Below are 27,284 nucleotides of genomic sequence, written 5' to 3'. Positions count from 1 at the left end.
TGGGTCTACTCTGGGTACGACTTAGCTGAATACAACCCAATATGTTTAGAAATCTATACATTGTGATAAAACATCTGCTTAAGTATTTTGTGATAAAATACATATTTCAATACAAATGTTAGTGAAGATTTTTAAAGAAAAAAATGCAGATTATCACCCAAATGGTAAGGAACAAGTTGTCTGAATGAACATGTGGACTGGAAAGAGTCTGATCCATCTATCTGCAGTGTGAAGCCTGCCAATGTTGGGTCCTGCTCCTAACAGACCCACAGGCTCTCATAGGAAGCTGCCTTATACTGAGTCAGACCGTTGGTCCATCTAGCTCAGTATTGTCTACATTGATTGGCAGCAGCTCTCTGGGGTTTCAGAATGGGAACCTTTTCCAGCTAGAGATGCTGGGAATTGAACCTGAGACCTTCTGCATGGAAGGCAGATACTCTACCAGTGAGCTACAGCCCTTCCCCTGTTTTAGGATGGTGAAGGGGCAAGGGGAATTATTCTGACTAACCATTAAACCACAAACAAGAGTTTCTTATTCCTACATCATTCCACATAATTATCTCTGGTCTGTAAAACTACCACAACCACACTTAGAGCCAAATGGTTTAATTTTAAAACTAATTATGTATCTATAATATTTATTACATAGTTGGTTATTTTAAACACTCCACATATTGTGACAAACAGATTTCCTGCAACAGGCCAAGTCATGCAAAGCGAACACTTTTTAAGTAGTAGGGAACATAAGTAAAGAAGTAAAAGACACCCACTAAAAAGCTGCTGGTGTCAAATAATTCTTTATTCTGCCATTGCCCATATTTAAGTGACACATTCTTTGTTACAAAAAAAAAAAAAGCAGTGGAGGTGGAGATGGGGGAGGATCCATTTTGCCAAAGGGTTGCGTGAACCCTTGTAGGAACCGGTCACATCAGAAGTCTTTTGGCTTTCTGTTTGCATCACATACCCAATTGAAAACAGAAAACAACAAATTCAGGACAATGATGTGTTTTGCTCAAAGGCAGCTCAAGACAATTTTGGTGTCAGAGGTAGAAAATCCAAGTGGCTCCTGCCCAATTCTTGATGGTGTTTAAAATGTAATAATGGACAACATGCTGCCCTGTAATGGTGCCCCAAAATCTGCCACCTGAATCAGGCTTCCTCATTGTGCCTACTACGAGGGCAGGCATTACTCCTTCTGAAACATTTTCATGAAAGGATTTAAATTGTGTACGCATAATTTGGGTGGAGTTCAGGGCTGATGCCATACACCTCATCCAAGAGACGTCCCATCACACGCTCCATGTTCTTATGATAGTTACTATTGTGGTCCTGGATCTTTGCTACAGTTTCTTCATCTATTTTTGTTGATAGGTTCCCTTGAGAGCCCATTATCTGCGAAGGCAAAACAAAACATATCCTGTGATCAAAACAGACACTTAGAAGCATGTTTACCCTAAGCTTTGATGCCCTTGAAAACCTTCCCCACTCTAAGGGTTGTTGAACAGGGACACTATTTCAGATTACAACGTGTTGTGTGAGTGGAACGAGATTCTCAGGAGAGTTTAACGGCCCATTCTTTCATTTATTGAAGCTCAAGTTGCAAAAAACAAACCAAAACCAATGTTATCGAGAGCATTGGTAGCTGGTTTTTTTCATATCTTACAATAACAGTGATACGAATAAGCATTTTTTTTATAAACCTTTTTATATAAATCAGGGGATTTGTGCCTTTGGTATGCACACCTGATAATAAGCCCATTTAATTGTTTCTAACAACATTTATATATTACGTTTTTATCATGCCATCCCCCCAAGGAGCTCAAGGTACTGTACATGGTTCTTCCCCCACCCATTTAATCCTTAACACTGTGTGGAAGGCTAGGCTAACTGCTTCAGGGAAAGTTTCATGGCTAAGGGGGGGGATTTGAGCCTGGGTCTCCCTGCCTTACTCTGATGCTCGGCTTCTCCACTGCATGTCAATCAGTGTGTAGGACCAGAGGTACTTCTGAGGAATAATCACATGTGGTCTGAACCACAGCAGAGTTGTGGTGCCCCTCTGACCTCCCTTGCTGGAGCATATCTGGGACTGTGAGAACTTGAGGCAGGAGCCCACAAATTCAGTCACATTAATTCACTTTGGCAGCAACCAGTATAAGGATGGGATCTCAGGATTATTTATTTTAATTTGACTAAATACTTGACAGATTGTGGCAGGGGGAAAAAAAAAGAACCTAGACCCACCATTTAATTAAATCTTATTTCTACATGAGTGGAACGTTTTATAGGAAGGTGATGTTATAAACAGATGCATGCATTCCAAAGCTGTGACTACTTTCTTCCCATTTTCTGCTTCCTTTAGGCAAAACTCCTCTCAAATTTAAATACTATTTCCATTAGAGAAGAAATCAAAATAAAATACTAGAGAATATCAATTGATTGCTGCTAAGTATGCATGTAGCCCTCTTTTTATTTTCACTGCTCTTTCATCATCTGCTTTTACAGAGAAGGTTTTCAAGATCCAGAAGTGACCATCAACGTGACTCTTGACTTAGGATCAAACTCCTGATTCCCAGGAATTAACCACTAATCTACCACCATGCTCTCTTGAGTGTAATATAGATTAGTGTTACGTGCACAGGCCTGATCCCCATTCCCCTTTCCTTCCCTGATGAGGCTGCATAGAAGAAGTCTGAAGTGTTTGCTTCCATTTTCAGCTAACCACAACCAGTTTAGTTTTATCTGAACCAGCCAGATTGTAAAGTATGGTTTGAAGTTAGCTTGTTTGGACAAACCATAGTTAAAACTAACCACAGTTTGTCCCAGCTTGGATATGATGACAAACCATAGTTAGTTGAAAAAGGAAGCAAATGTTTCAGATCTCTTCCTTGGGCCACATTGGAGGAGGAAAGCATGCAAGCTGAAGGGTTTTTCCCATAGTGCAAAACTGTAGTTTATTCTTCTGTCCAAGCAGAGCCATTGGCTCAGTTCACATGTAACACTTAGCCAGACCAGCCGGGAAGCTAGCATAGCATCTCTGCTCCACATGGATTCCAATTTACCTTCTGTCCACCCCTGCCATTTTGCATACTAAGTTCAACTGTACCTATCAGTAGTGCTTATTTTGCTGTGTATATCCATAAACATCATTTCCATTTCTGCCGTGATGGCAGGAGAGAACAGATAACAGTAGAAAAAACTGTTCTTGGATATTTCCAAGATAAAATTGCAACAAAACAAAAATATTGCAAAATCCATGTCAAGAGCTCTTCTGGGCTCCCTGGATCTGTCTGAATTGATCTTTGGAAGTGCACAGGGTTGTGTATCTGCATCTAGAGTGGACAGTTCTTTAAGACAACCGTGTGGCAAGCAACAAGAATTGAATTGGAGCCAGTTGAATTTCAGAAAATGTGTTCATTTTCTGCTCTGTATTAACAACACCAATGTTAGCAACACAAGTCAAATAGTTAACATCACACACTCTTTCCAGATAAATGAACTTGTACTTTTGGCATTCATGCCTAACACATAGGCTCATTGCCATTGTTTCTACATCGCTCTGTATATATATGAGGTGTGCACCAGTTCTGTGTAATAATGAGATGAATCAGTGTGATTTGGGGTTTTTCTCTCTACTCTGAGTCAAAGTGAAATATCATTACCCCCCTGAATTGAATTGGATCCCTCACAATGTCAAAGAGCACTCTGTTACTCTGTTTCTGTACTTTTCTGTGCTGCTGATACAGCTCTTTCATTTCCTGTATAATATCTCTATGTGTCTTTTGATCAATGGACTTTGCAAGAAGTAACTTTCAAAAATACTGCCTGAGGAACATTGAAGAACCCTGGATTGTTTTTTGTTAAAGCACAGCAATGGAGGATTAATAAAAAAAGTTAAAAGCTTCGTTTAAGTTTTTTAAAAAAATTGTAGCTTGCTCTGCTTTAACAAAAACAGCAACTGTGCAGATAGTGTTTTAGGTGGCAATCCATGTCTACTCAGAAGTAAGCTCCATTGGGTTCAATGGGACTTACTCCCAAGTAAGTGTGTATTGGATTGCAGTCTTAGACAACCTCACATTGTAATGCCTACTGGAGACCCATGAATGCCTATCAGGAGGCCTGTAAAAGTTACTGGAGGACACGGAAAACCACAAGAAACAAAGGCTGGTGTGCAGCTATAATGTTTTTAAAAACTGTGAAAGAGACAAAAGTGAATCCCTTTAACTTGTCCCATAAAAGGCCTATGGACCTATTTGTCTGCAACTTGACAGGCTTAATCCACTCTGGAGCGGCCCCCATATCTGTAAATTCCATCCACTATGGCCAAAAGGAGGGAAAGCTATAGCCATTTTAAGAATCCCCACTATAGTAATGGGAATCTATAGTGGGGAAATATAGAGCTTTATTTTTTACAGAGTGGCTCAGGAGCCGAATTTCAGATCAAAATAGAGAGTGCACAGAGCGACTCAGCAATAGATCAGAATTTTAAAATACAAGGCAAATCCTGGGGCCTGTGCACACTTCTGGTACATAGAACCATTCTAAAGGGGAAGGTCAGATCATGTAAATTAAGCCTACAAGAGTGTGGGCCCATGCATGAAACTATCTTTTGCGCTGTGTGTGTGTACACTCTGCAAACAGATGGAAAGGATGTTAAATTGCAGGTAGGGTTACCATCATTTTGTCATTTCAAAAAGAGTACATTTGGCTTCGATCAGTGAAAAGTAAGAGTATGCTGTTGCACCATCTCAAAAAGAGTACATGTACTCTTAAAAGAGTACGGTTGCTAACCCTAATTGCAGGAATGTGAGTTGAGCCTTTCAGAAAGTCTGGCCTATGCATACAGACCCATGTTCTGAGCAAGTGGACTACAGGTAACCATTTACACACAGTGGGGAAACACACATGTTCACTTCATTCCCACTCCACAGAGAGACAATCTTCAGCCAAGTCAGTGTGAGAACCAGCCCTTAATTTATCTAACTTCCCCTTGGTACTCTTACTTACATTAGACTGCTTATGTCTGAAATCCTTTTCCCTTTGTAGCCTGTAATGGTCTATCTCTGCTGTGGCTTCTTCCTTGGCTTGCTTTAGCCTCTTTCCCTTTCCTGGAAAAAAGAAGAAGAGACATTTTTGTTGGTGTTATGATAGAAGTTGGTATTATTTCTACATGGTGTTTCTTTCATGCATGGATCTCAAGCCTGTGACTAAGGAAGGGCACAGAGAACACCATCCCTTGTTGTATTCAGACAGACACAGTGAATTCACTGCCCCTTGCTCCCGTAAGTACAACTGAGTGCTAGCCTTCCCTTGGACTAGGAGAAACTCTGCCAGGAAACTGTATATAACCCTGTGAATAAATCTGTTAAGTTATTAACAGCCCTGTGGAGTCTGAATTCAATAGTCAGAGTTCAGCAGGCAACACATCTCCCCAACAAATTATCTTTGTTGTAAAAAAAAGCAGTCGAGATAAGAAATGAGATTTCCCCAGTTGGTTTATTAGGGCTATTACACAGTCTCCTGGTGTTTAGAATCTGCATGATATGGGAAGGAGACTTGAGCTGCTCTGCCTTGTCACCAACTTGTGCAGAATGCCTTGTGTGCCTGGGGAACATGTGCATGTAACCCAAGCTTGCCAACTTTTGATTTCAGAAACACTGCTGGGTGAAGCAGGGATGGATATAGGGCAGGACCTAGTTTATGAGGGGACATGATGAAGGCAGAATACGATGAGTCATGAGTTAGAGCCAGAGCAGAATCTCTGGCCAATTAGGTAAGGTCTGGCCGTGGCCAAAAGCTGGCAGAATATTATGGTTATGGGTAGAATCATTAGCTAAAAATGTATTAGCCCTGTTCTGAAATGTATTCGTGTTTAAGTACTCAATAGTGGTTGCCATTAACCACTGTTTCTGTTGTGTAACAGAAAGGGTAACTAACCTGTGGCTGTCCAGATAGTGTTGGACTACAATTCTCATCAGCCCAGCCAGCATGACCAATGATCAGGGCTGATGGGAGCTGTAGTTCAGCAACATCTGGAGGGCCACAGGTTAGCCATGCCTGTTTTGCAGACTGAATCTGTGCTTGATTGGGAATCTCAGCAAAATGCTGTGCTCATACACCCTATACAACCTATACTCTTGATCCATTGGCCTCAATAAGTTGATGGATGAATCTCACAAGTGAGTATATCCACATAGAGATTCTTATGGATATGCACCAAGCACACATGATGTCCCATGCATGAAATCATAGATAAGGCTGAGATCCCACCATCAGGGTGCATGTGTGTTTCTGTTGTGCACCAACCTTTAAATCAGGGATGGAGGACCTGTGGCCCTCCAGAAGTTGTTGGACTTGAACTCCCATCAGCCCCAGCTAGTATGGTTAATGTTCAGAGATGGTGGGAGTTGTAGTCCAACAACTCCGAGAGGGCCACAGATTCCCCACCCTGTTTAAATGTATCGAACTATGCAAATAGTTTATCTTCAGAATATTTATTATTATTGCTTATTTATTTATTTATTTAATTAATTTGTACCCCACCTTTCTTTTCCTGATAGAAATCCAAGGCAGATTACATATGGTTCCCAGGCGGTCTCTCATCCATCTCTCATCTGACCCTGCTTAGCTTCAGCAGGGTGCTGGCCTCATGCGCCTTCAGACCATCGCCTGGGACCAGAATAGTTAAGTATTTGTTATATCAAGCCAATGCATAAGCATTTGCTTTTATTTAAAGGGAGGATTTTAAGGTGGTTTTTAAAAGAAAATATTTACAGTGAGTCTACATTTTTAACAACATGCATAAACCTCCGAGAGAAAGCACAACTGCTTGCATTGCCACAGAGTCGATCCTCTTCCTCTGTTCCCCATGTGCTGGCTACAGGAAGGAAACTCCTATTGATTTTACTGGGTGTTTTGATTATGAGCTGACTCCCATGATCAGGACCATCTTATTTACTAGCTTTCACATCAACAACCAAATGTTTCCAGGCTCCCTAACTGAAAGGCACTGGGCATTGTCACTATGCATTCCTTGGTGCAACTATTGATGACTCCCTATCCTGCTTTCAGCTTTAAATCAAACTCTTCTTCTCTCCCCCAATTTCCTACAGCTACAGCCAGAGAACAGATTTTAGTTGTCGTTGATGAGAAAAGACATTATTCTGCAAGATTTGCCATATTGATTTGCTGCCAGAAGCCCTTCAATCCACACCAACTGGATTCTATTTAATGCTGGCAGATTTCCAAGGCACTACGAAGATACAGTTCAGCTACTCGCTGAGTCGCAACATTTACATTTCATTAGGTTCCCCCCCCACACACCTCCTTCCCTTTTCTCAACATTTGCTAAATGCAAAGTTGGGTGGGAACATCAAAGCAGATTTCTAGCACAAATATGATGTCAACATGAACGTGAAGGTAAAATTGAGAACGGGCAGCACGAATGATAACACAAACGATAGGAAAGCAACTCAAGCTAGGTAAACTTTAGGGAACATTACAAGCAAAGCCCTGACTCTTAAGGATGCAATCCTGTACTTATTTACCTCAGAGCAAGCTTCACTAAACTCAGTGGGACTGACTCCTGAGAAGGCTTGGATTGCATTGTAAATCTTACAAAAACCCAGATGAGTACAGGACTGGCCCTACCATCAGGCAAAGTGAGGCAACTGCCTCAGGCAGCAGATGCTGGGGGAAGAGGCACCACCAGCAGCATTTCCATGTTGTTCCTCCAGAGTTCCCCAGCCATTTCCCTCTGTTGTCATGTGGACTGTCCCCTAACCAGGCCTGCTGCCTCAAGTGTAGCGGAGGATGCTATTCCATTACCAGTGCTGAAGTAAAGATTCAGCTGTCAGCCCAGTTGGCTTCTGTACGTGGTGCTGTGTGTGTTTGTGTGGGCACCATCTTTGCTGCAAGTGGCAAAATGTCTTGAAGCAGCTAAGTTTCCACATTTCCGAGTGAATTGCATTTATTTATTTCCCTGAATGTGTAACTCTATCCAGGCTTGAAATCTTAAACATAAATCCTGTGACTTTGTTTGAACCTGTGTGGTGCTTCTGAAAGCATAGGCCTCAGAGCTTCTAACACTGATGCAAAGGAACCCCTGCCCCACTCTTGAGAGGTAACCATTGGTATGCCTGAACTTGGAAAAGTTACTTGTTGAACTACAACTCCCATCAGCCCAATCCAGTGGCTGGGGCTGATGGGAGTCGTAGTTCAAAAAAGTAACTTTTCCAGGCTCTGCCTGTGCCATACAGAAGCCTGACACAAGGAGGGTGTGGAGAGTTTAAGAATATTTTTGTACTGAAAGGGAGGGGGGAAACCTAGCCATATACAAAAAGCAGAGGCATGGACAGGGCAGGGGACAGCAGCCAGAAGAGTAAGCTGTATTGTTCTCTAACAAGGAGTTTACTTTTGTGGCCTAAAAGCAATTGACGGTTCTTGGCAGCCTCGTTCATTCCTGTTCACATTAATGGCAGCATAAACTAGAAAATGCAACACGAGATAGTGCTGGAAGATGAGACCCCCAGGTGAGATGGCACTCAGCGAGCTACTGGGGAAGAACGACATACGAGTAGTGCTGTGACTAATGACGCAGCTGGGTCAAAGCCAAATGGAAGCCCAGAGGCTGATGCACACAGATGCAAAAGGAGAGTCTGGAGTTGTACGACATACACAATAGTAACATGGAATGTGAGAAGCATGAATCAGGGAAAGTTAGAAATTGTCAACAAGAAATGGAACATATCCACATTACAATACTTGGTGTGAGTGAATTAAAATGGACAGGAATGGGGCATTTTCAATCAGGCAGCTACAAAATATTTTATGCAGGAAATCATAAATTAAGAAGAAACGGGGTTGTTTTAATAGTGAGAAGTGATGCAGCAAAAGCAATTAGGAACCATAATGCAAGGTCTAAGCAAGTGATACCAATGAGATTAAACGGGAAACCTATTAACATAACCATCATCCAAGTCTATGCACCAATGGCAAACACAGAAGAAGAGGAACTGGAGAGATTTTACGCAGAAGTACAGGAAGAAATTGATCACACACCAAACCAAGATGTTCTGATAATTATGGGTAACTGGAACGCAGAAGCAGGGAACAGAGAAGAACTAGGAATTGTGGGAAAATTGGGCTTAGGAGACAGAAATGAAGTAGGAGAAAGACTGACTGAATTCTGTGAAGCCAATAATTTGTTTCTTCCAAAAACATTTTTTGAGCAACTGAAAAGACGACTGTACATGTAGACATCACCAAATGGTCAATATAGGAATCAAATTGATTATATAATTAGCAGCAGAAGATGGAGACGTTCCATACTTTCTGCAAAAACAAGACCAGGAGCAGACTGTGGTACAGATCATGAACTGGTAATATTGAAAATCAGATTAAAGCTAAAGAACAACAACACAATCATAATGCAAAAAACAATTTAAATAACATCCCAGAAGAATATAAAGATCAAATAAGGAACAGATTTGAGGCTTTAAATTTAGTTGACAGAGAATCAGAAGAACTATGGAGTGAAGCCAGAGACTTTATCAGGGAAGAATGCAAAATGACAATACCTCTAGCTAAAAAGAGAGAAAGACCTCAATGAATGACTGAAGAAACTCTTAAAATGGTTAAAGAGAGAAAGAAAGCAAAAGCAAAAGGAGATAGAAACATGGTTAGAACCCTAAATTAAATAATACAGAGACTAGTATGTAGGGACAAAGAAAACTGTTAAAAAGTTATTGTATAGAAATAGAAGAGGATAATAAAAAGGTAGAAGAAGAGCCCTATTCCAAAAGATTAGAGAAATTAAGGGGAAATGTAAACCAAGAGTAGGGATGTTGACTGATCAACAGGGGAGCACACTGACTGACCAAGATGAAATAAAAGGAAGATGGAAGCAATATACTGAAGAACTCTATAAAAGAGATGCAAGGATGACAGATTCATTCATGGAGGAACCGTATGATGAAGAACGAGAAATTTTAGAATGTGAGGTGGAAGCTGCTTTTAAAATACTTGGGAGAAACAAATAGATGGCATACCAATAGAGTTGCTACAAGCTACTGAGACTGAATCTGTCCAAATTTTGACAAAAATTGTCAACAAATATGGAAAATAAAACAATCACCCACAGACTGATTGAAGTAGGAATGGGAGAGAACTTTGATTCTGTTCTCATTGAAACCCAAATTTATCAAATTTGCACTTTCTGAAACAATATGAGAACAAAAACAGCCATCCTTCAAAATTTGTACTTATCCGAATTTTGTGATACAGTTCTCCAACCAAGCAATGTTTACAAAAATGCATACATTAGGGGAAAGTGTGCACAAAATGAATATATTGGTGAAAATAACATTAAAAGTGCATTATATTAAGAGATATTACTTGCAAAAATTCATTAGTGAAAACTGCACACACAAATGTATTTATTAGGAGAAATTCACACTAAAATGCTGAAGAACTTTCATGAGGATTGTTTTAAAAGAAAATTCGCAAATTACTGCAGAAATATGTAGACTGAATTTAAGGTTAGAAAAATGAGAAACTGGGAGAACTGAAATTGACAGATTCCTTCCATCCCTGAATTCTGTCTACTCCTGGCATGCATCCACAGTCCATAATGGCGGTGCACTACAGACTAATGGCAGGTAGTATCTGTAGCAAGGTGGTTCCCACTTGCTTTGAGAGGCAAGCAAGCTAGCAGCCTCAAATGGCATAGCTTGCTTCACACAGGATGTGAAAGTAGATGTGGTGGTGCGTGCATGTCCTTGTGTTGCAACAGCTTAAAGGAGCAGGTCAGAACTGGATGTGGTTGTAGCTAAAGTGTGTGACATAAGAAGTCCCCAGTTCAAATCTCGCCTCAGCCACCTAGACCCATTATCTTACAGGGCTATTGAAAGGACTGCTGAGATAGTACAATTGAAATGAAGCCTACGTACATGTAACTGTACTCACGGTCATCCCTTGTTTCCTGTGCCTTTCATCTGTCTCCTGTTCTATGAGAATTTAGGTTGGAAGCTCCTTAAGGGATAGGGTGGCCACTAGCACATCACCAAAAAGGAGAGGACATACAATTTGCATATGCTCATGAATGTAATTACAGGCAAATGTAGACATCATGATTATAATTTAAATAGAAATATAATTCGTTAATTCATTCAAAGCACTTAACCTACTCTTCAGTCAGAAAGAGCTCTGAGTGGGTTACAAATGAATAACAATAATGCAGTCCCTGTCCTCAGGCTTTCAATCTAAAAAGACATCATGAAAGGGGGGGGAAGGATGTGGATGGAAGACAAAAACAAGCAAACTCAGGCACCAAGTTCTGCATTGTTAAGTAATACCTGCCTTATCAGTCATGTTATTGTTTTTAGCCACTATTATAAGTAGTATGATAAGAACCGAAATGATTTCCTGAGGGCACAACTGACCCTTGTGCCAATTGCCATGATTCCAATGGAGTTTGAGCATGAAAATGTTGCAGTGGACAGTTGTCTAATTATGCTAAAATCTATGAGAGCTTTGCCATTGACTTCCATAGGGTGTGGATTTGACCATGAAATAGATCTCTCCTTAGTGGGGGGAAACTGTGACCAGGTGACCTGAGTGCCTGACCAGTCTGTTGTCCAGGTGCAAACTGTTGATGGGTAACTTTAAGGTTCCTCCTGCTCTCTTTTTATGGTTCTTTATGTTTAAACTGGGCTTGGATCAAATAGCCCTTCAAATAGAAAACCATCCTCTGTAAAGTAGGAGACGTGGATGTAAAATCAGAAGCGGGAGAGATCTGTCTTCTCTTAGTATGCCATGTACACTGATTGTGTATCTACAGCAAAAATAATGCCAGTCAAAAACAATTACATGGAAATGTGGAGAAAAAGATAAAAATAGCATTTCAGAAACTGCAAAAGGAAGAAACAGAAAGCAAAACCTTCTGTAGGGAGATCTGGTCTAAATGACTCACCTGAAAGTACTGCATGGCTTCCTATCACAGCTGCTAAAAGTATCAGAAGAAAACAGAAGATAACACAGAGCTAGTCAGTACAGATATCAAAAATTCAAAAAATTCAAAAGCTTCTGAAAGGGATACACCAAACTGTTGATGGCAACACTTTGGAACTGCACAGTAAAATTTGTAGCACACAATCACATTATTCGGGGTCCAAAAGGTCCACCAAGTTCTCTAATGCCCTTATTTGAATGGAATGCTAAACTGCAGTTAGTGTTACTTGTGTGAGTTAGCTCCTCTTTCCTCTTTGGCATGGCTGCAAGTTGATTGGGTGATTTTACTTCCATTTTTGATTAACTGCAGTTTATTGTTACATCTGAACCGTACACTTAATGGTTAATCTTAATAATGGCTTATGGTGGGAAAGCCAATTTCAGAAACCACAGTTTGAAGTTGGCTTCTTTCAATAAACCATAGAGTTTAGATGTAATAATAAACTGCAGTTAATTGAAAACAGAAGTATAAGCTTCTGATCTCTTTGTGGCTGCACTGGAGGAGGAGAGGGGAGCTGATGAGCCTGAGGCTCATTCATGCAATGCTAAACCATAGTTTAATTTAGCATTATGTCTATAATTTAGCATTATGTCCAGAGTAGACCTATGCCATTGTATCACACATATATGTTCCATAAGTCTCAACATCCCTGTATATCTGTCACCCTGTTATCTTTATACAAAGTCCATAATCCTCTCTTCAGTGATTATCCATGTTTTTCATGTTTTAATGTTCACATATTGTTGCACACTGCCCTGAGATGGTGGTATATAAATAATTTTATGAATAAATAAATATGTTTGTAGAATTCCCATTAAAAACAGTACAAAAAGGCCTGGCTAACCCAGAAGATTTTGAAACAGCTGTCTAGTCCTGCTGGCATAAAAAAAAGTCTTCAAGAGACACCTGAAAGTCAAAAGCAAGGATGCCTTCTGAATGTTTGGCGGAAGAGTGTTCCACAGCATAGGACCGGCAACACTATATGCCTGACTTCCGCAGCTGGGCGTCTGTAGCATGTGGGACAACTAACAGCACTCCTCTGGATGATCTCAGTGATTGAGCTGGGATACAAGAGCTCAGGCAGTCCTGGACCCAAGTTGTTCAGGGCTTTGTGTATGAACACAAGAGCCATCTACCTGGTCCATTAGCATATGGGCAACCAATGCAACTACTGTAGCAAAGATCAGTTCTAGATCACGTGGAGAAAGTCTGTGTGCATGCGGTGTATAAATAGCAGGCTGTGCTTTCATCTTAGGATGTTGGAGGGGTCTTGGGCAGCATCCTCTCCCCCTCTTCATGTTGATTTGGTGTGTGATTTATGTTTATAAGCAGCGAATATTACATGGGAACAAAAAGAAGGCTCAAGAAGAACAGCACAGGCCCACATTCCCCACTGACAGGCATACTCTTCTACTTTTTGGTTGCACAGATCAACTGACTATGGATGCTGTGATCTTGCAGAATATGTAAGTGAGAAAACACAATCTCTCGGTAGCATATATTGATTACCAGAAAGCCTTTGATTCTCTGCAGCACTCCTGGCTACTTGAAATACCGAGAGGGTACAAAGTGAATCCCACCACAACAAGGCTGCTAGAAGCTACAATGGCAAAATAGATAATTAATATTGTCATAGGGTTGCCGTCTGATTTCTAGGAGTGAGACTGTTACTGCAGGTTTTCAAGGCAACATGCGACCAGAATATGGGACTTGAGAAAAGAATGCTAATGGCTCAGAGTTGGTGATTAATGGTTGTGTTGCCTCCGCAGGTTTTAGAATTGTATATTGAGAGACTCCTTCTGTTGTACTAAACAAGGCATTTATTAGGTTAGAGTTATGGAACTCTAGCGGTCTGTCTCTATGCTCCCTTAGCCTTACAGTAAATTCCTGTCAGGTGACATCACCCCTCTCTTTAATTGGTTAGTTAGTTTTCCCTCCAAAACCTGACTCAGTTTGTTCCAGTCATCAGTGAAGCCAGCAGCAGGCCTAGTAGCCCCAGAGGACAACACTCCTTTTTTACCTATCGCTGTCTCTCAGAAGTTATTTCTCTGCCAGCATTGCCTCTTCCAGAAGCCGCCTCTCCTCCATTGAATTCTACCTCTTCAACAATCCGACAATATAATTACCTGCTATCAACCTTCTCCATCATCATCACCATCCTCAGATCACTATCCCCAGAGACTGTACACTGTCTTTGAAGTTTCTGCATACTTTTGTGTTTTCTGGTTTAATAAAATAGTTCTGATTAAAAGAGAGAGATTGAGTTGACTGTCTGGCAAAGTGGGTTTTATGGGAAGCATCAGAATGGCATGGGGGGTATTTTCAATTTAACATTGCGGAATGTGAAAAATCCATGTTGACTATAGTATACAGCCACTCTTGTGGCTGTGTAATTTATTGGTTGTACTTATACATGCAAGGTCGTGGTTTTTTTTGTAATTTTGTAATACACACACACACGCACAGTGATGGCTAGTGCTCATGGGGCTGGTAGAACAGAAGGCAGGGAGTAGGCCGAGATAGAGACAGAGCCAACTAATTCTGGTTTTGTCCCCATCTTCCTCACTGCTGAGTTCTACAAGGGCAACGCTAAGACAAAGGAGGAAAAGGTCAGGCAGTGCCACCTCTACACTGGTGGTAAGTACAGTATGAAGGTAGGCAGGTGGGGGCTGTCTGTGAGCAGACTGAGGTTAGTGGGGCAGTGCCCCATTTGCCCAAATGAATCAGCCTCCACTGTATGTGTGTGTGTGTCTGTGTGTGCCCATATCTCTTGTGTAACTTCATCTTGGGTATGCGTGCCAACCAATCTCAATCCTTTTAGCCTTCTGATAATCAAAAATGTTAGTGCTGTAATGCAGCTGCTCCTCCTTCAAATCCCACTAAAGCATCCTGTTTCTAATCCTGTAAATCCTTTATGTCCCCGGACTTCCGGGAAGGGTGACTTCGTTTGTGCCTGCTTTTGAGACGGGCTCCCACCTCAAAAGAAGCTTATTCAGATATAAATCAGTCAGAACATTTTTTTTTGGACTGATGAAATTTCTCCCGGGCAGGGAGAAACGTAGAGATCAACCTCAAAAGCCTGTTTTTGTTGGGAGGACTGGATTTCATTAATTTATGAGAAAAGGTCCAGCCAGCAATGCCGGACGGACTTCCAAACAAGCTCTATCTGATTAATGCGATATGTTTATCTTTTCTTCAAAGAGAAAACGGACTAACAGGCAAGCACCCTTCTTTCTATTCTTTTTTTTACTTGGTTTAAATTGTTGCAGCAAAAAGAGATTTGTCAAATGAATCAGCTTTAAATAACTTCTGGGTGAGCTATAACTCTTCTCTGTTATTCACGAAATTAAGAGCTTATCTCTGTTTCTATTGCAAAAAGCTGTCCTGGAAGTGCATTCTAAAGATATAAACAGAAGAGGGATTTCTATTCCGAGGAACATTATATTGTCTGGGACTATTCTCTTTTTGGTCTATTTTATTTTGACGAATCTGCTTCTTCACGACGCCACTAACTGTTTTGATGCTGGGAACTAAATTTGTTTTGCATTCTTGAACATAGAGAGATAAGGCAGGCTGCTCTGTTTATACTGTGATGTCATCAAGCCTGGAATATTAACCTAATTGTTGCTGAAATAAGAAGTGGTTCTTCTTTATTTTTGTTTTGTTTTGTTTTCGTGGTTTTAAAAATGGCAATCAAGAAAGTGGCTGAGAATCTGGAAGTAATTATGTTTCAGAAAATAATGGATGAGATTGAGATAACGAAACAAACCCTGCGACAGGGCAGTAAGGAGCTGAAAATTGAACTGAGCAAAATGACGCAGGAGCTTAAAGAAATAGGGGATCCTGTGAGAGAGGAGAATGAGATCAGAGATGAGAAAAGAAAAAATAAAGGGAAGATACAAGCCCTGGAGATTGGAACAAATGTGGAATTGGAAAAAGATCTGGAGTTTATGGATATTAGAAATAAAATCTACTGTTTGGAATTTAACGTTATCTCTGAAGAAATTAATGAAGATATTAGAGATAAAGTTATCAATGGCTTGGATAATCTTCTGGACTGGAATGACGTGATGGAGCTTGATATAGAGAAAATATATGGAATTAACTGCAGCCATGTGACAATGGAAAAACTCTCAAGAGATGAGCCAGTGCATTTTGTAAAAAAGAAGAACACAGATATGACTTTACAACTATATTTCAGCAACTTATTCAGAATTGATGGCAAGAAAATATTTGGGATAGAGGAAATTCCCATCAGACTCTTATTATATGACTATGGTTATGACAGCAAGATTATTATGGAATACTGATAATGGAAGATTGGACACTGAAATTACTGGACTTAACAGGACTATTGAAGATGGAAGATGGAATTAATAGGGATAATGGAATAATGGCTATTGAAATTATTGGACCTAACAGATTTTGATGAGATGGATTAATCGATACGTTTATTTGGACTATGGTTATGACAATAAGATTATTATTATTATTAACGAGATGGATTAATCGACATGTTTATTTGGAGAAAAATTGATAGATATATTTCTTAAAGAATTGAAACCTCTCTTTGACTTTTTGTGGAAAGAATAAAGTAATGTTTATGAGATTTGATGATTAATTAAGATAACTACTGGAGGAAAGTGATTTTATAATATAATTTAAGAGACAGGATTGTTATATATTGTAGACCTACAACTGATTTGATCTGCGACAAATGGGAAGTCAACATTTTATTTTTTTGTTTAATCGATTTTGTTTTGTTTTGTTTTTTGTCTTTGAATGTTTTATGATTTTGTTTTGTATGTTTTATGAAAATTTGAATAAAAATTATTGTAAAAAAAAATCCTTTATGTCCCCAGAGGAAACAGTCCAGTTACTGAACCCAGCTCATTGAAATCATCTCGCACACAATGCTCAGTTGCTGTTCCTCATCCATAAGCATCTTATGAGACACGATGGGCCCTGATATCTGTACCTGTTCCACTGGTGTAACTCTGGAGTTTCTTGGTTAAAATCAGTGGGGTGAAACTGCATAAGAAAGATCAGACTCAGATCCTAACAAAGCCACATTGGATGAATGCTTATATTTCAGACTTGAGGCAACTGCTCATTCCCCTAACCCCTGCTTTTTCTCTAACTTGCCACACCAAATTGGACTGAATGTGGTTACACTGCACATTAGAAGCTGTATCAGATGTGACACACAGGCATGGTACAGCAGTGAAAATGAAGCTTGGAAAAACTAGTCTTTTCAGCAGATCTATGACTCAAGACAACTCTGGATAGAACTGACTGATCCATTGGTAAATTTTCGGCTAAGTGGCCAGCTCAATCCCAAGTCAGGACCCGCTTCTTGATCAGTAGATTTAAGGAGCAGAGAAACACGGAACACACTGAAGCCTTGTATTGATTTATGAGCCACTTGTCTTGCTGACTTTATTTACTGCCCTATTCAAGAGAGATCAAGTGTGATTATACAAAGCCTCTCCACAGAAGAAACAATCTGTTGAGGAACCTTGTGGATTTATTTAATATCATTTCATCTTCTCCGATGCACATTCCTCCGCCCACCCCATATTATTTAATTGCACTTGCCAGACTCTATATGTTACAGTGATCCCTTGGATTATGTACAGATGGGCACAAACTAGTTTAAAAGCTTTTTTCTTTCCCCTGCAAAGAGCCTGAAGTGCATATTTTCCCAGAGAATGTTTATTGAATATGACTGAGCTGCTACATGCTCAGTAGGGTGAACATGAGGGTGGGGTGGTTTTTTCTTGGAGGGGAGAACATAGCCTTTTACTTTCAGCCATTTATAATAAATTCCTAAAAGGAATTTGGGGAACTAGATTATACAGCCACAAGAGTGGCTGTATACTATAGCCAGCATGGATTTTTCATATTCAGCAATGTTAAATTGAAAATACTCCCCCATCCCATTCTGATGCTTCCTATAAGCTCATTTCAAAACAAACCTCACAAAACTTACAGTCCTGAACTCAGAAACTCTTCCTTAACAACCCACAAAATTTTCATGGTGATACACAAAACAGTCAGAGAGAATTGAAAGTTCAAAGTGTAAAAAGAAAGGGGAAAAAACCCAGACCCCGTTTGGACTTTTTTCTCTCAGAGATCTCATAATCTGTTGAAATTCATTAAAAATCAGCCATGATCACAAAGTACCTATAATCCTATTACTGACCTGCCCCATACTCTGACCTTCATCTTTTGCAGGTTAAAAGTTAAAAAAAAATGCCTGGCTCATTTTTAATTAATTTAAGAAATATTACCTTGAACTCAATGATAACGTTGGGCATACTAAGTAAGAACCGTCAGTGTTCTAAAAGCCAGACTCACAGCTTCTGGGCTTGCCTACTCAGGAGGCCACACCCATGCCAGAACTTTATTTCACTTGAGACAGTCATGGTTTCCCCCAAAGAATCCTGGGAAGTGTAGTTTTTGAAGGGTGCTGTGAGGAAACTCCGATTCCCCTGACAGAACTCCAGCGGCCAGAGTGGTTGGACAGTCAGGTTTGCCTATCCTAAGCATGATTGCATGGGAGTAAATCCCACTGAACTCAATAAACATGCAAATGATTAAACCTGCCTTATTCCTCCCCTCCCCCTCCTTCCTGTTCCCCTCCCCCTCCTCCCCTCTGCCCTTCCCTCCCTCCTCCTCCTCATTCCCTGTGGTCAGTTTCACCTATCCTAACCATGTTTGCAGGGGAATAAATCACACTGAACTCAGTAAGCATGCAAATGATCAATCCATTCTCAGCAAACTTGCACAGGATCCCTTCTCTTCTTAAAAGGCAGATAAATTCACTAATAGGAAAAAATCCTTGTGGTTTAAGAACGTATCTATAGCCAACAGATATTTCCATCAAACTTTTAAAAGCAGGGAAATTGGGTAGCTATAGTGAATGCACCAGGGGAGCAGGAGACCTGACCTCCTCTGTGAGATACAGTAGGGCCTCACTCATATGGCGGGTTACGTTCCAGACCCCCACTGAAAAGTGAAAACCGCTGAAGAGCAGAACTCATTGAATAGAATGGTGTGCAATGCCCAAAAACCGCCGGAAAAGTGGAACAAGCGCTGTATGAGTGGGGCTTTAGTCTAATTGCGCCATAAAGTGGGGCCCTACTGTATTGTTTGCACAACAAATTTGTCAAAATGCAAACACATTTTGGGTTGGTCTTTCACAGTCCAATCCACTTCCTGTGTAGCTTGGAAGAATTTGGTAACATTTGCCTCTGAGCATATGGTGAGTGGTGGCAACATCTGCAATCAGCCCAGATAATAGAAACAAGACATGTGCTGTGCTGATCTTGTTTTAGCAGGCAGGAAGTAACAATATTAACACACAGTTAATATAGTTCAGATAGCCACTTTAAATATGTTTGATTTACTATGTAATTTTAGTGAAGTTTCCTATAGTAAATCATTTTCTTTTGCTTCTGATTCTGTGAATATGTGAAGCACAGCAACACTTTGCAAAATATACACTAAAAAATTCCAAAAACAATTGTGGAACAATAGCACTCACTATTCTGCACAATAGTCTCCAGTGGACATCCGGAATTTCTCAGTTTGCACAAGATAAAACAATGGGAGGTGAAATATAGCCTAGCAAATTTCTGTGTGTGCTCTATGTTTTTAATTGACCATGCCTACCTTTCCTTACGTGGAATAGTGTAAGCATAGCAGGCTGAAAACATGCATCTTGGGCATGCCAAGTTTGTTTTTTCCAACAGCTAGAGTCATTTCTTAAGTAGCAACATATTGTAATCAGCCTGATTCTACATCAAAGTGCAGTTTCAGATTCAACTGTTAATGCACCCAAAATAACCTCCAATTTGAAACACAAAAGGCTGTCTTCACCATCATATGACGCTGATCAATAAAAAGGCTTTGAAATTAATAAAAAGAAATTTGACACAGGTTTCTAGGATGAAAGAAATAAAATTTTCTAGATTAGATTCTCTGTAGAAACAAAAGTAACACAGGAATGAAGCAAAGTAAGAAGTACACCAACAAACATACAAAAATGTAATTCTCCATCTTTGGAGATGGCAGGTATTGCCACCACTCACCATATGTTCTGAGGCACAGGTACGTTCCTAAACCGTGAGGTTTTTTGTCTATTAGTGAATAATAATAATGGCCCTGCACACAAGGTCTCATTCTCCCCCCCCCCCGCAAAAAATCCATGCATTCTGTGTATGCAGAAAATCTATACACAGAGAGATCTTGATTTCCCCCCACCTAACACATGGGCATAAGGGGATGTAGCCAGCAGCATGGCTCTGTTCTCCACTAAGAACAGGGCCAGCACAAGGGTATCTGAGATGAAGGATAAGATGCCTCCTCCCGCATTCCATGTAGAGAAGCCAGCCAGACTAGCAAGTGGATCTTACTTAAACACTGGAGATGTAACTGCAACTTCTACTGTACCTGGGGGCAGTAGCTTAGGGGCATGGTGGGGGCAGGCCATGTAGCACACACAGCTCTGTCCTCCAGCACCTTGCTGCTGCTCCCCACCTCCCAGCATCTCTTGCCAGAGGTGGCTGACTCATCCTGCCAAATTCTAGGGCTAGGCCTGCCCAGTAAACTGCATGAAGGGAGCTTTGGAGTGTAGAGAACTCTCCTTTTAGTTTATCTCAGCCTCCAGACCTACACAACTAAATATTTGCTCCCACAGAGGCAGTCACGGCCACTAACTTGGATGGATTTAAAAGAGAATTAGACAAACTCATGGTAGATATGGCTTTCAATTAGGGTTGCCAGGTTCAGGGCCTGAGACTGATCCTGTATATTTAGGAGAAGAGAAAGTCATCCAAGTGCAGGTGTTCTTGCATCACTGTAATGGGAAAAACCACAAGGTGGAATTCTCCCTTTTCCCTGCACAACTTTTAAAGATACAGACCTCTTGGAGGCTGGGCATGGCAACGAAGAGGTCTTTTGTATCTTTAAAAGTTGTGCAGGGGGAAGGGAGAATTCCACCTTGTGGTTTTCCCCATTACAGTGTTGCAAGAAAACCTGCACTTGGATGACTTTCTCTTCTCCTAAAGATACAGGATCAGTCTCAGGCTATGCCATAGTGGCTATGCTCTGCCTCCATGGTCAGTATGCTTCTGAATGCCAGTTGCTAGAAACAGCAGGGGGGGGACCATGCTCTTGCTCTCAAGTCCTGCTTGTGGGCTTCCCTTGGGCATCTGGTTGGCCACTGTGAGAACAGGATGCTGGATTAGATGGGCCATTGTTCTGGTCCAGCAGGTTCTTATGATACTGCTTGTTATCATCCCGTCTCTCTGTTTGTCTCCTTCATTCATACTCTTACTTTGTCTCCCTCTTAAAAGTGACAACTAGTTGTCAAAAGAAAGCAATCATAGTGCTACTGGTGCAACCCAACTTAGATCAGGGAAGGATCTACTTGGGCATCTTGACCAGTTAGCTGAAGACAAAGGGTGAAGATCAATGCTAGTCTTACTCAGAGTAGATCCATTGAAGTTAATAGACATGACTAAGTTAGGTTCTTTAATTTCAATGAGTCTACTCTGAGTAGGACTTAGTTGAATACAGTCCCAAGATTATAAGCTACCAATTTTTACGTGTATCTGTTGCCACCCCGTACCCCAGTTTCAGCTTTCAAATGAGGATTTAGAAATACCTTTTCTTGCCTCCTGCCTCAGAACAAATAAGCATGGATCAGTGAACCATACGAAAATGATCAGGGTTGGAGTTACACAACAGCCTATTTCCATGAAAATGAAGGTTGTGTTTTCAGCTTAACATGTCAGGCCCTCCTGTGTTCGGAAAGGGCAAGCTTGCTGTTTTGCTTCACAACTGAATCCTGCTGATGGCTAAACACTAAACAGGGTGGACTGCTGCTGAATGGTACAGATTGCCTTGGATCTGATGTTTTCTGAAGTATTTATGGAAATGGGTGTCACCGGTTAGCAGATTACTAATGAACAGCCCAGTCCATAAAGAGGAAACAGCAATGGATTGTCCAAACTCTGCAGGCCACAATGCATCATAAATTGCTGGGACCGTATAAACCTCATGCTGTCTCACTCATTCAGGTGACCTAATCCAACTGAGTCAACCACACCAACTACTGCAGAGATGGAGAATCTGACCCCCCGATGTTGTTATACAACAGTTCCCATCATACCAGACCATTGGCCATGCTGGCTGGAGCTGAGGAGACATGGAATCCAACAACAACAGGAAGGCCACAGTTTTTATTTTATTTATTTATTTATTATCATTATTTTTACCCCGCCCTTTTTCCAAAACTGGAACTCACGGCGGCTTCCAGATAAAAGCACACATATAATTAAAAACATACAAAAGTCTAAATTAAAATCAAATTAAACAATTTACAGTATTAAAACCATTCATACATACAGTTAAAATAATTCAAACTCAGTTTAAAATAGTACAGTGAGGCAACAGCAATGCAGCACCCTTCAAGACCTGTCCTTAACAGCTTTCAGTTCCAAAGGCTTGTTGAAATAAAAAAAGTCTTTGCTTGCCGACGGAAGGACTGCAAGGAGGGGGCCATTCTTGCTTCCCTAGGAAGGGAGTTCCAAAGCCTCGGGGCAGCCACCAAAAAGGCCCTATCTTGCGTCCCCACTAGTCGTGCTTGTGAGGACATAGGTATTGAGAGAAGGGCCTCTCCTGAGGATCTCAGGGCCCGGGTAGGCTCATATAGGGAGATACGGTCTGACAGATAGCCTGGACCTAAGCCATATAGGGCTTTATAGGTCATCACCAGCACTTTGAATTGTGTCCGGAAACAGAGTGGCAACCAGTGGAGCTTTTGTAACAGGGGAGTCGTATGGTCCCTGTGACCAGCCCCAGTTAACATTCTGGCTGCAGCACGTTGCACTAACTTAAGTTTCCAAACAGTCTTCAGAGGCAGCCCCATGTAGAGTTTTCCTCATTCCTAGATTACAGTCAACTAAACTGGCAGCTAACAGAAGCGAATGGAAGATGGCAAGCCTGTTGCTCTGAAGAGGATTAAAAAAAAAACCATACAACCCATAAAACTCTGGAAGCAACATCTCATTTCATGGAACTGAAGCCAATTACATTAGCAAAAGCATATATGAATAACCGCTGGTGGCTACACAAATGCACAGCTGCAGACAGGACCCAAGACAGGAAGGAAAAAGAGATGAAGAGAGAAATGGAAGCAGAAGTTGAAATGTTGTATAAATATGAAATAGCACTACAATCCCTATGCTTATTCAATAGATGTTGCTGACTAATAATAATAATAATAATAAAGTTTTTATATTTATGGATTTGTATGCCATATAACATATGACAATTGTATGTTAACAGACAACAATTGTACCAGTTATCTACAATTTGGAGATAGAGACAAGATGTTGAGCAGATTTTGACCACATTTGGTGGGAATGTAAGGAAGTAAAGCAATGCTGGATTCATGTGATCAATGCAATCACAGTGTTGTTATTAGGCAGAATGGAAGGGTTAATATTGACTCAATATGAAAAAATTGTAGGAAACGTATTAGCTACAGCTCCATTATTAGTGGCCAAAAATTGGGACAAACAATAGCTACTATCATTTCAGGACTGAGAAGAAATAATACTACTACTAATACTACTACTAATAATTATTATTATTATTATAACCTAATTAATCATACAGAAGTCTAATGTATATGATAATCTAGTATAAGAAATTACAAGAAGGATATTTAACAAAAAAGATTCAGTGGATTGTTGGTATGAGTTTATTTAGTAATGGAATCAGAAAAATGATTAAACTAACGTAAAAGAGATGTTGAAAGTAATTTGAGGGAATAACATCACGAGAAAACAAATTCATTTATAATAATGATTCTGCTAACTGAGTTGCTCAACTGAAATAATTCATGTTAAGAAGATATATTTATGTTATCTTTATCTGTTCATGCCTCTTTGTGTAAATGATTTATTTACAACTAAAAATGCAATTAAAAAGAAGAACTCCTATGCTTTTCCAATTAGCATTCATCAAAGAAAGGTAGTCTGCTGAGGCTGTACAACTTACTTTTTTTGGCTTCTTCAAGCTTGTCCTTGGCACGTTTTTCGGCCTGCAAAAGCTGCTGGATTCCCTGAGACTGGCTAGTCATTCTGTTTTCTTGATTTCAGAAAGCCTTAGTGGTGACTGGGAAGGAGGAAGCAGGCTTTATATTGCTGCTCATAGGTTTCATCCTTGCTTGTCTTGTTGTGTCAACATTATGAACTTCCACTTTGTCCTGTCTCCGCCTGCTGAAGCTAGATATGCTCTGGGAGGCAAAACAAAATGTGGATGTAAGGGAGGTGCACAGACTAGTTCTCTTTTGCTCTGGTTTATATGGGACAATCGAAATATTTTGAAAATCTGATAACTCTGTTGGTCCATAATATATGTGAACTTTTCTTTTTTTTTCAAGAACAGTCATCAGGGTAACAGCACAGCTGAGGGCGCTTCCAGACTGTCACTATTTTATAGTGGGATTCAGTCACACACCAGCAAATTCAGATAGTGCAATAACAGTTGATTGGGAGGTCTTGTGCAGCAAACCTGGTCCCCCAAAAGATCTGAATTTTTGCAATGGGAAAATGCACTGGAAAGTGTGGGGTAACATTTACCTGACGCAACGTCATCTAATCTCCCCACAAACAAATCAGAATGAATGCTCAGTAAATAACCAATGTTGACTAACCTCCCTGCAAACAAATCAGGATGAACGCTCAGTAAACAGGTCATCTGGAAGTGCCCTTAAATAAAACAAACTCAAAACCACAAATCCCACATTTGCCACTTGCTTTGAATCTTTCGTTCTGTGCCAGAACCACATGTGCCGCAGTGTGCAATGTGTCAAGCATTGTTAAAGCAGCTTTCCCCTTCTTGGTGCCCTCCAGAAGTTTCACTGGATTGGGCAGATGTTTGGGGTCATAGTGCAATGTATCTGGAGGGCACCAAGTTAAGGAAGGCTGACTTAAACATTGCCTAAAGTAGAGTTTATGTCCAAGATGTGCACATCACAATCTATAGTGCTGTGATATGGGAACATAACTTTGGGTGTAAATGTGCCATGTGGTGGCATTATTGTCATTCCCATATTTCATTTAGGCCATCCCCAGCAAGATTTGTTTTTGAGGTTCAGAGGGAAAAATAAGAATACACATACTTTAAAATATATTAAAACATTTTGAAAACATGTCTTAAAAGCTTAAAAAAATGTTTTTTTTAAAAAAGAAAAGGCTTAAAAACGTATTAAAAAGCAATTCCAACACAGACTCAGACTGGGATAAGGTCTCAACTTAAAAGGCTTGTTGAAAGAACAAGTTCCTTATCACTTGAGGCTGTAGTTCTCTGCAAACTTCCCAGTTTGAGTAAGCCCCATTGAATACATTGGGACTTGCTTCTGAGTAAACAAACATCAGATTGCACTATAAATATCTTTACAGATTGTGTAATTAATAAACATATTTGATAGTCAGGTTTATATAAATATTTCTTCATACTGTGTCCCAATAAGTATTTGATTTCACACTATGGTTGTAGACGATTTTTTCCTCTACATTTTAAGTGTGCCCTTCTTCCTTGGGGTGGTCATAGTTCTCCGTTGTTTTCATCCTGAGGGGAGGATAGGCTGAGAGATGGTGAGTAGCACATGGTCACCCAGTATACTTTATAGCTCATTTCCATTTTGAAAAATTAATTAAAAACTTTTCATGCAGGCAACGTTTATGAAGTAGATCAACACATTTAAAGCACATCCAACTCACATTTAAAGCGCATGGCTTCCCCTAAAGAATCCTGGGAAGTGTAGTTTCCCCCTCAGTTATAGTTCTCACCACCCTTAACAAACTAAAATCCCCATGATTCTGTGGTGGGATTAATGCGCTTCAAATGTGTGTTGAATGTGCTATAAATAAATGGTGTGGATCTGCCCTAGGTATGATGTGCATTCAAGAGTGAATTGCAAAGAACAATTTTAAAAGATACTTTTTTAAACGGGGAGGGTTGTAGCTTATCGGTAGGGCATATGCTTTGCATGCAAGGTTTAAAATACAATTCCTGGAAAAGACTATTGCGTGGAATCCTGGAGAGCCAATGCTAGTCCATGTCATGAGTACTGAGCTAGATGGTACGAAATGGCCTGTGTCAGTATAAGGCAGATTCCTTGGTTCCTAAAAGTGGGAAGAGACTCAAGGGCCACAGTGACTCCAACTGTGTATTTTTGTATTTTAACCTTTTTGTACACCGCCCAGAGAGCTATTTGCTATGGGCGGTTTATAAATGAAACAAATAATAATAATAATAATAACATTTATTTATGTATTTTTATTTACAACATTTATATACTGCTTTATTGTAAAAAATCTCAAAGCGGTTTACAGAAAGAATTAAAACAATCAAATTATTGGCAAAAGCGTTAAGGACAGATATTTAAAAACATTCAAAATAATAAAACCAACAATGAGTTAAAAACAGATTTAAAAACACAATAGCTTCCACATACCTGGAGAGGCTTGCCTCAAGAAAACTGATTTTAGCAGGTGCTGAAAAGAGGCGTCTGCCTAATGTCAATAAGCAAGGAGTTCTAAAGCATAGGTGCTGCCACACAAAAGGACTGATTTCTTACAAGAGCAGAACAAGTACTATGTGGCACCCATAACATGGAAAGCACAGCTTGAACTTGGCCTGGTAGCAAATCAGCAACCAATGTAGATTTCAGAGCAGAGGCGTACTGTGCTGATAGGATCTCACTCATGTCAGCAATCGTGCTGCAGCATTCTGCATTAACTACAGTCCCCAGGACAGGTTGTGCTGCATGGGGATTTCTGTGACCTTGGCTGACTGGCTGCTAGGATTTTTTTAGTTTGGGTTTTTGGTTATGAATCCTGACTGGTTGTGGGATGCTGAGTTTTCTGCCTTACTCATAGGAATCTTCTTGTGGTTGGTATGGTATTGCATTTAGGAAAGTGTTACTGCCTTTTGTGTTGTTTTTTCTATTTACATTTCACTTATCTTTAACCTCACTCCGTTACAGCCATAGAAGCAACAGCAGTGGTTCCATGTGCTCAGGTCAACCCCCTTAAACCCATTGATGATGCACCTTGTCGGTTGCATGACAGTTTGTTTCTTGCCCAATAGTGGTAAAAGAGAATTCAGATATTTGGAAGAGTGGCTACAACTGTTGTTCCCAAGCTGCTGCCTATGAAAGTAGACCAAACCATGTGTGTTTTCTTTCTGTCCG

At 40.3% G+C, this 27,284-nt stretch overlaps 1 protein-coding gene across 2 annotated transcripts; it reads right to left on the bottom strand.

Moving 5' to 3' along the window:
- Window positions 1-657: 657 nt before the first annotated feature.
- Window positions 658-24,178, bottom strand: ATP6V1G3 (ATPase H+ transporting V1 subunit G3). Of its 2 annotated transcripts, XM_061630565.1 has the most exons (4): window positions 24,083-24,178; window positions 11,969-12,001; window positions 5,005-5,105; window positions 658-1,392 (listed from the first exon to the last, which is right to left on the bottom strand). In XM_061630565.1, the coding sequence occupies exons 1-4, from the start codon at window positions 24,162-24,164 to the stop codon at window positions 1,219-1,221; spliced, it is 390 nt and encodes a 129-aa protein (XP_061486549.1). In that variant the 5' UTR covers window positions 24,165-24,178; the 3' UTR covers window positions 658-1,218. The 2 variants fall into 2 exon arrangements, with proteins under 2 accessions (XP_061486549.1, XP_061486550.1); XM_061630566.1 differs by lacking the exon at window positions 11,969-12,001.
- Between the last annotated feature and the right edge of the window lie 3,106 nt (window positions 24,179-27,284).

This window comes from Rhineura floridana, chromosome 6 (assembly GCF_030035675.1).
Source record: "Rhineura floridana isolate rRhiFlo1 chromosome 6, rRhiFlo1.hap2, whole genome shotgun sequence".
Lineage (NCBI taxonomy): Eukaryota > Metazoa > Chordata > Lepidosauria > Squamata > Rhineuridae > Rhineura > Rhineura floridana.
The sequence above is the reverse complement of the archived record's forward strand: the minus strand, read 5'-3'. Positions and strand labels throughout refer to the sequence as shown.

Bases quoted from the DNA above. Each gene is read 5' to 3' on its own strand.
- ATP6V1G3 (XM_061630565.1), bottom strand. From the start codon at position 24,164: ATGACTAGCCAGTCTCAGGGAATCCAGCAGCTTTTGCAGGCCGAAAAA. The intron at 12,002-24,082 runs GTAAGTTGTACA...TGATACTTTTAG, and splicing joins GCTTGAAGAAGCCAAAAAAA to CAGCTGTGATAGGAAGCCAT. The intron at 1,393-5,004 runs GTAAGTAAGAGT...TTGCCTTCGCAG, and splicing joins TCAGACATAAGCAGTCTAAT to ATAATGGGCTCTCAAGGGAA.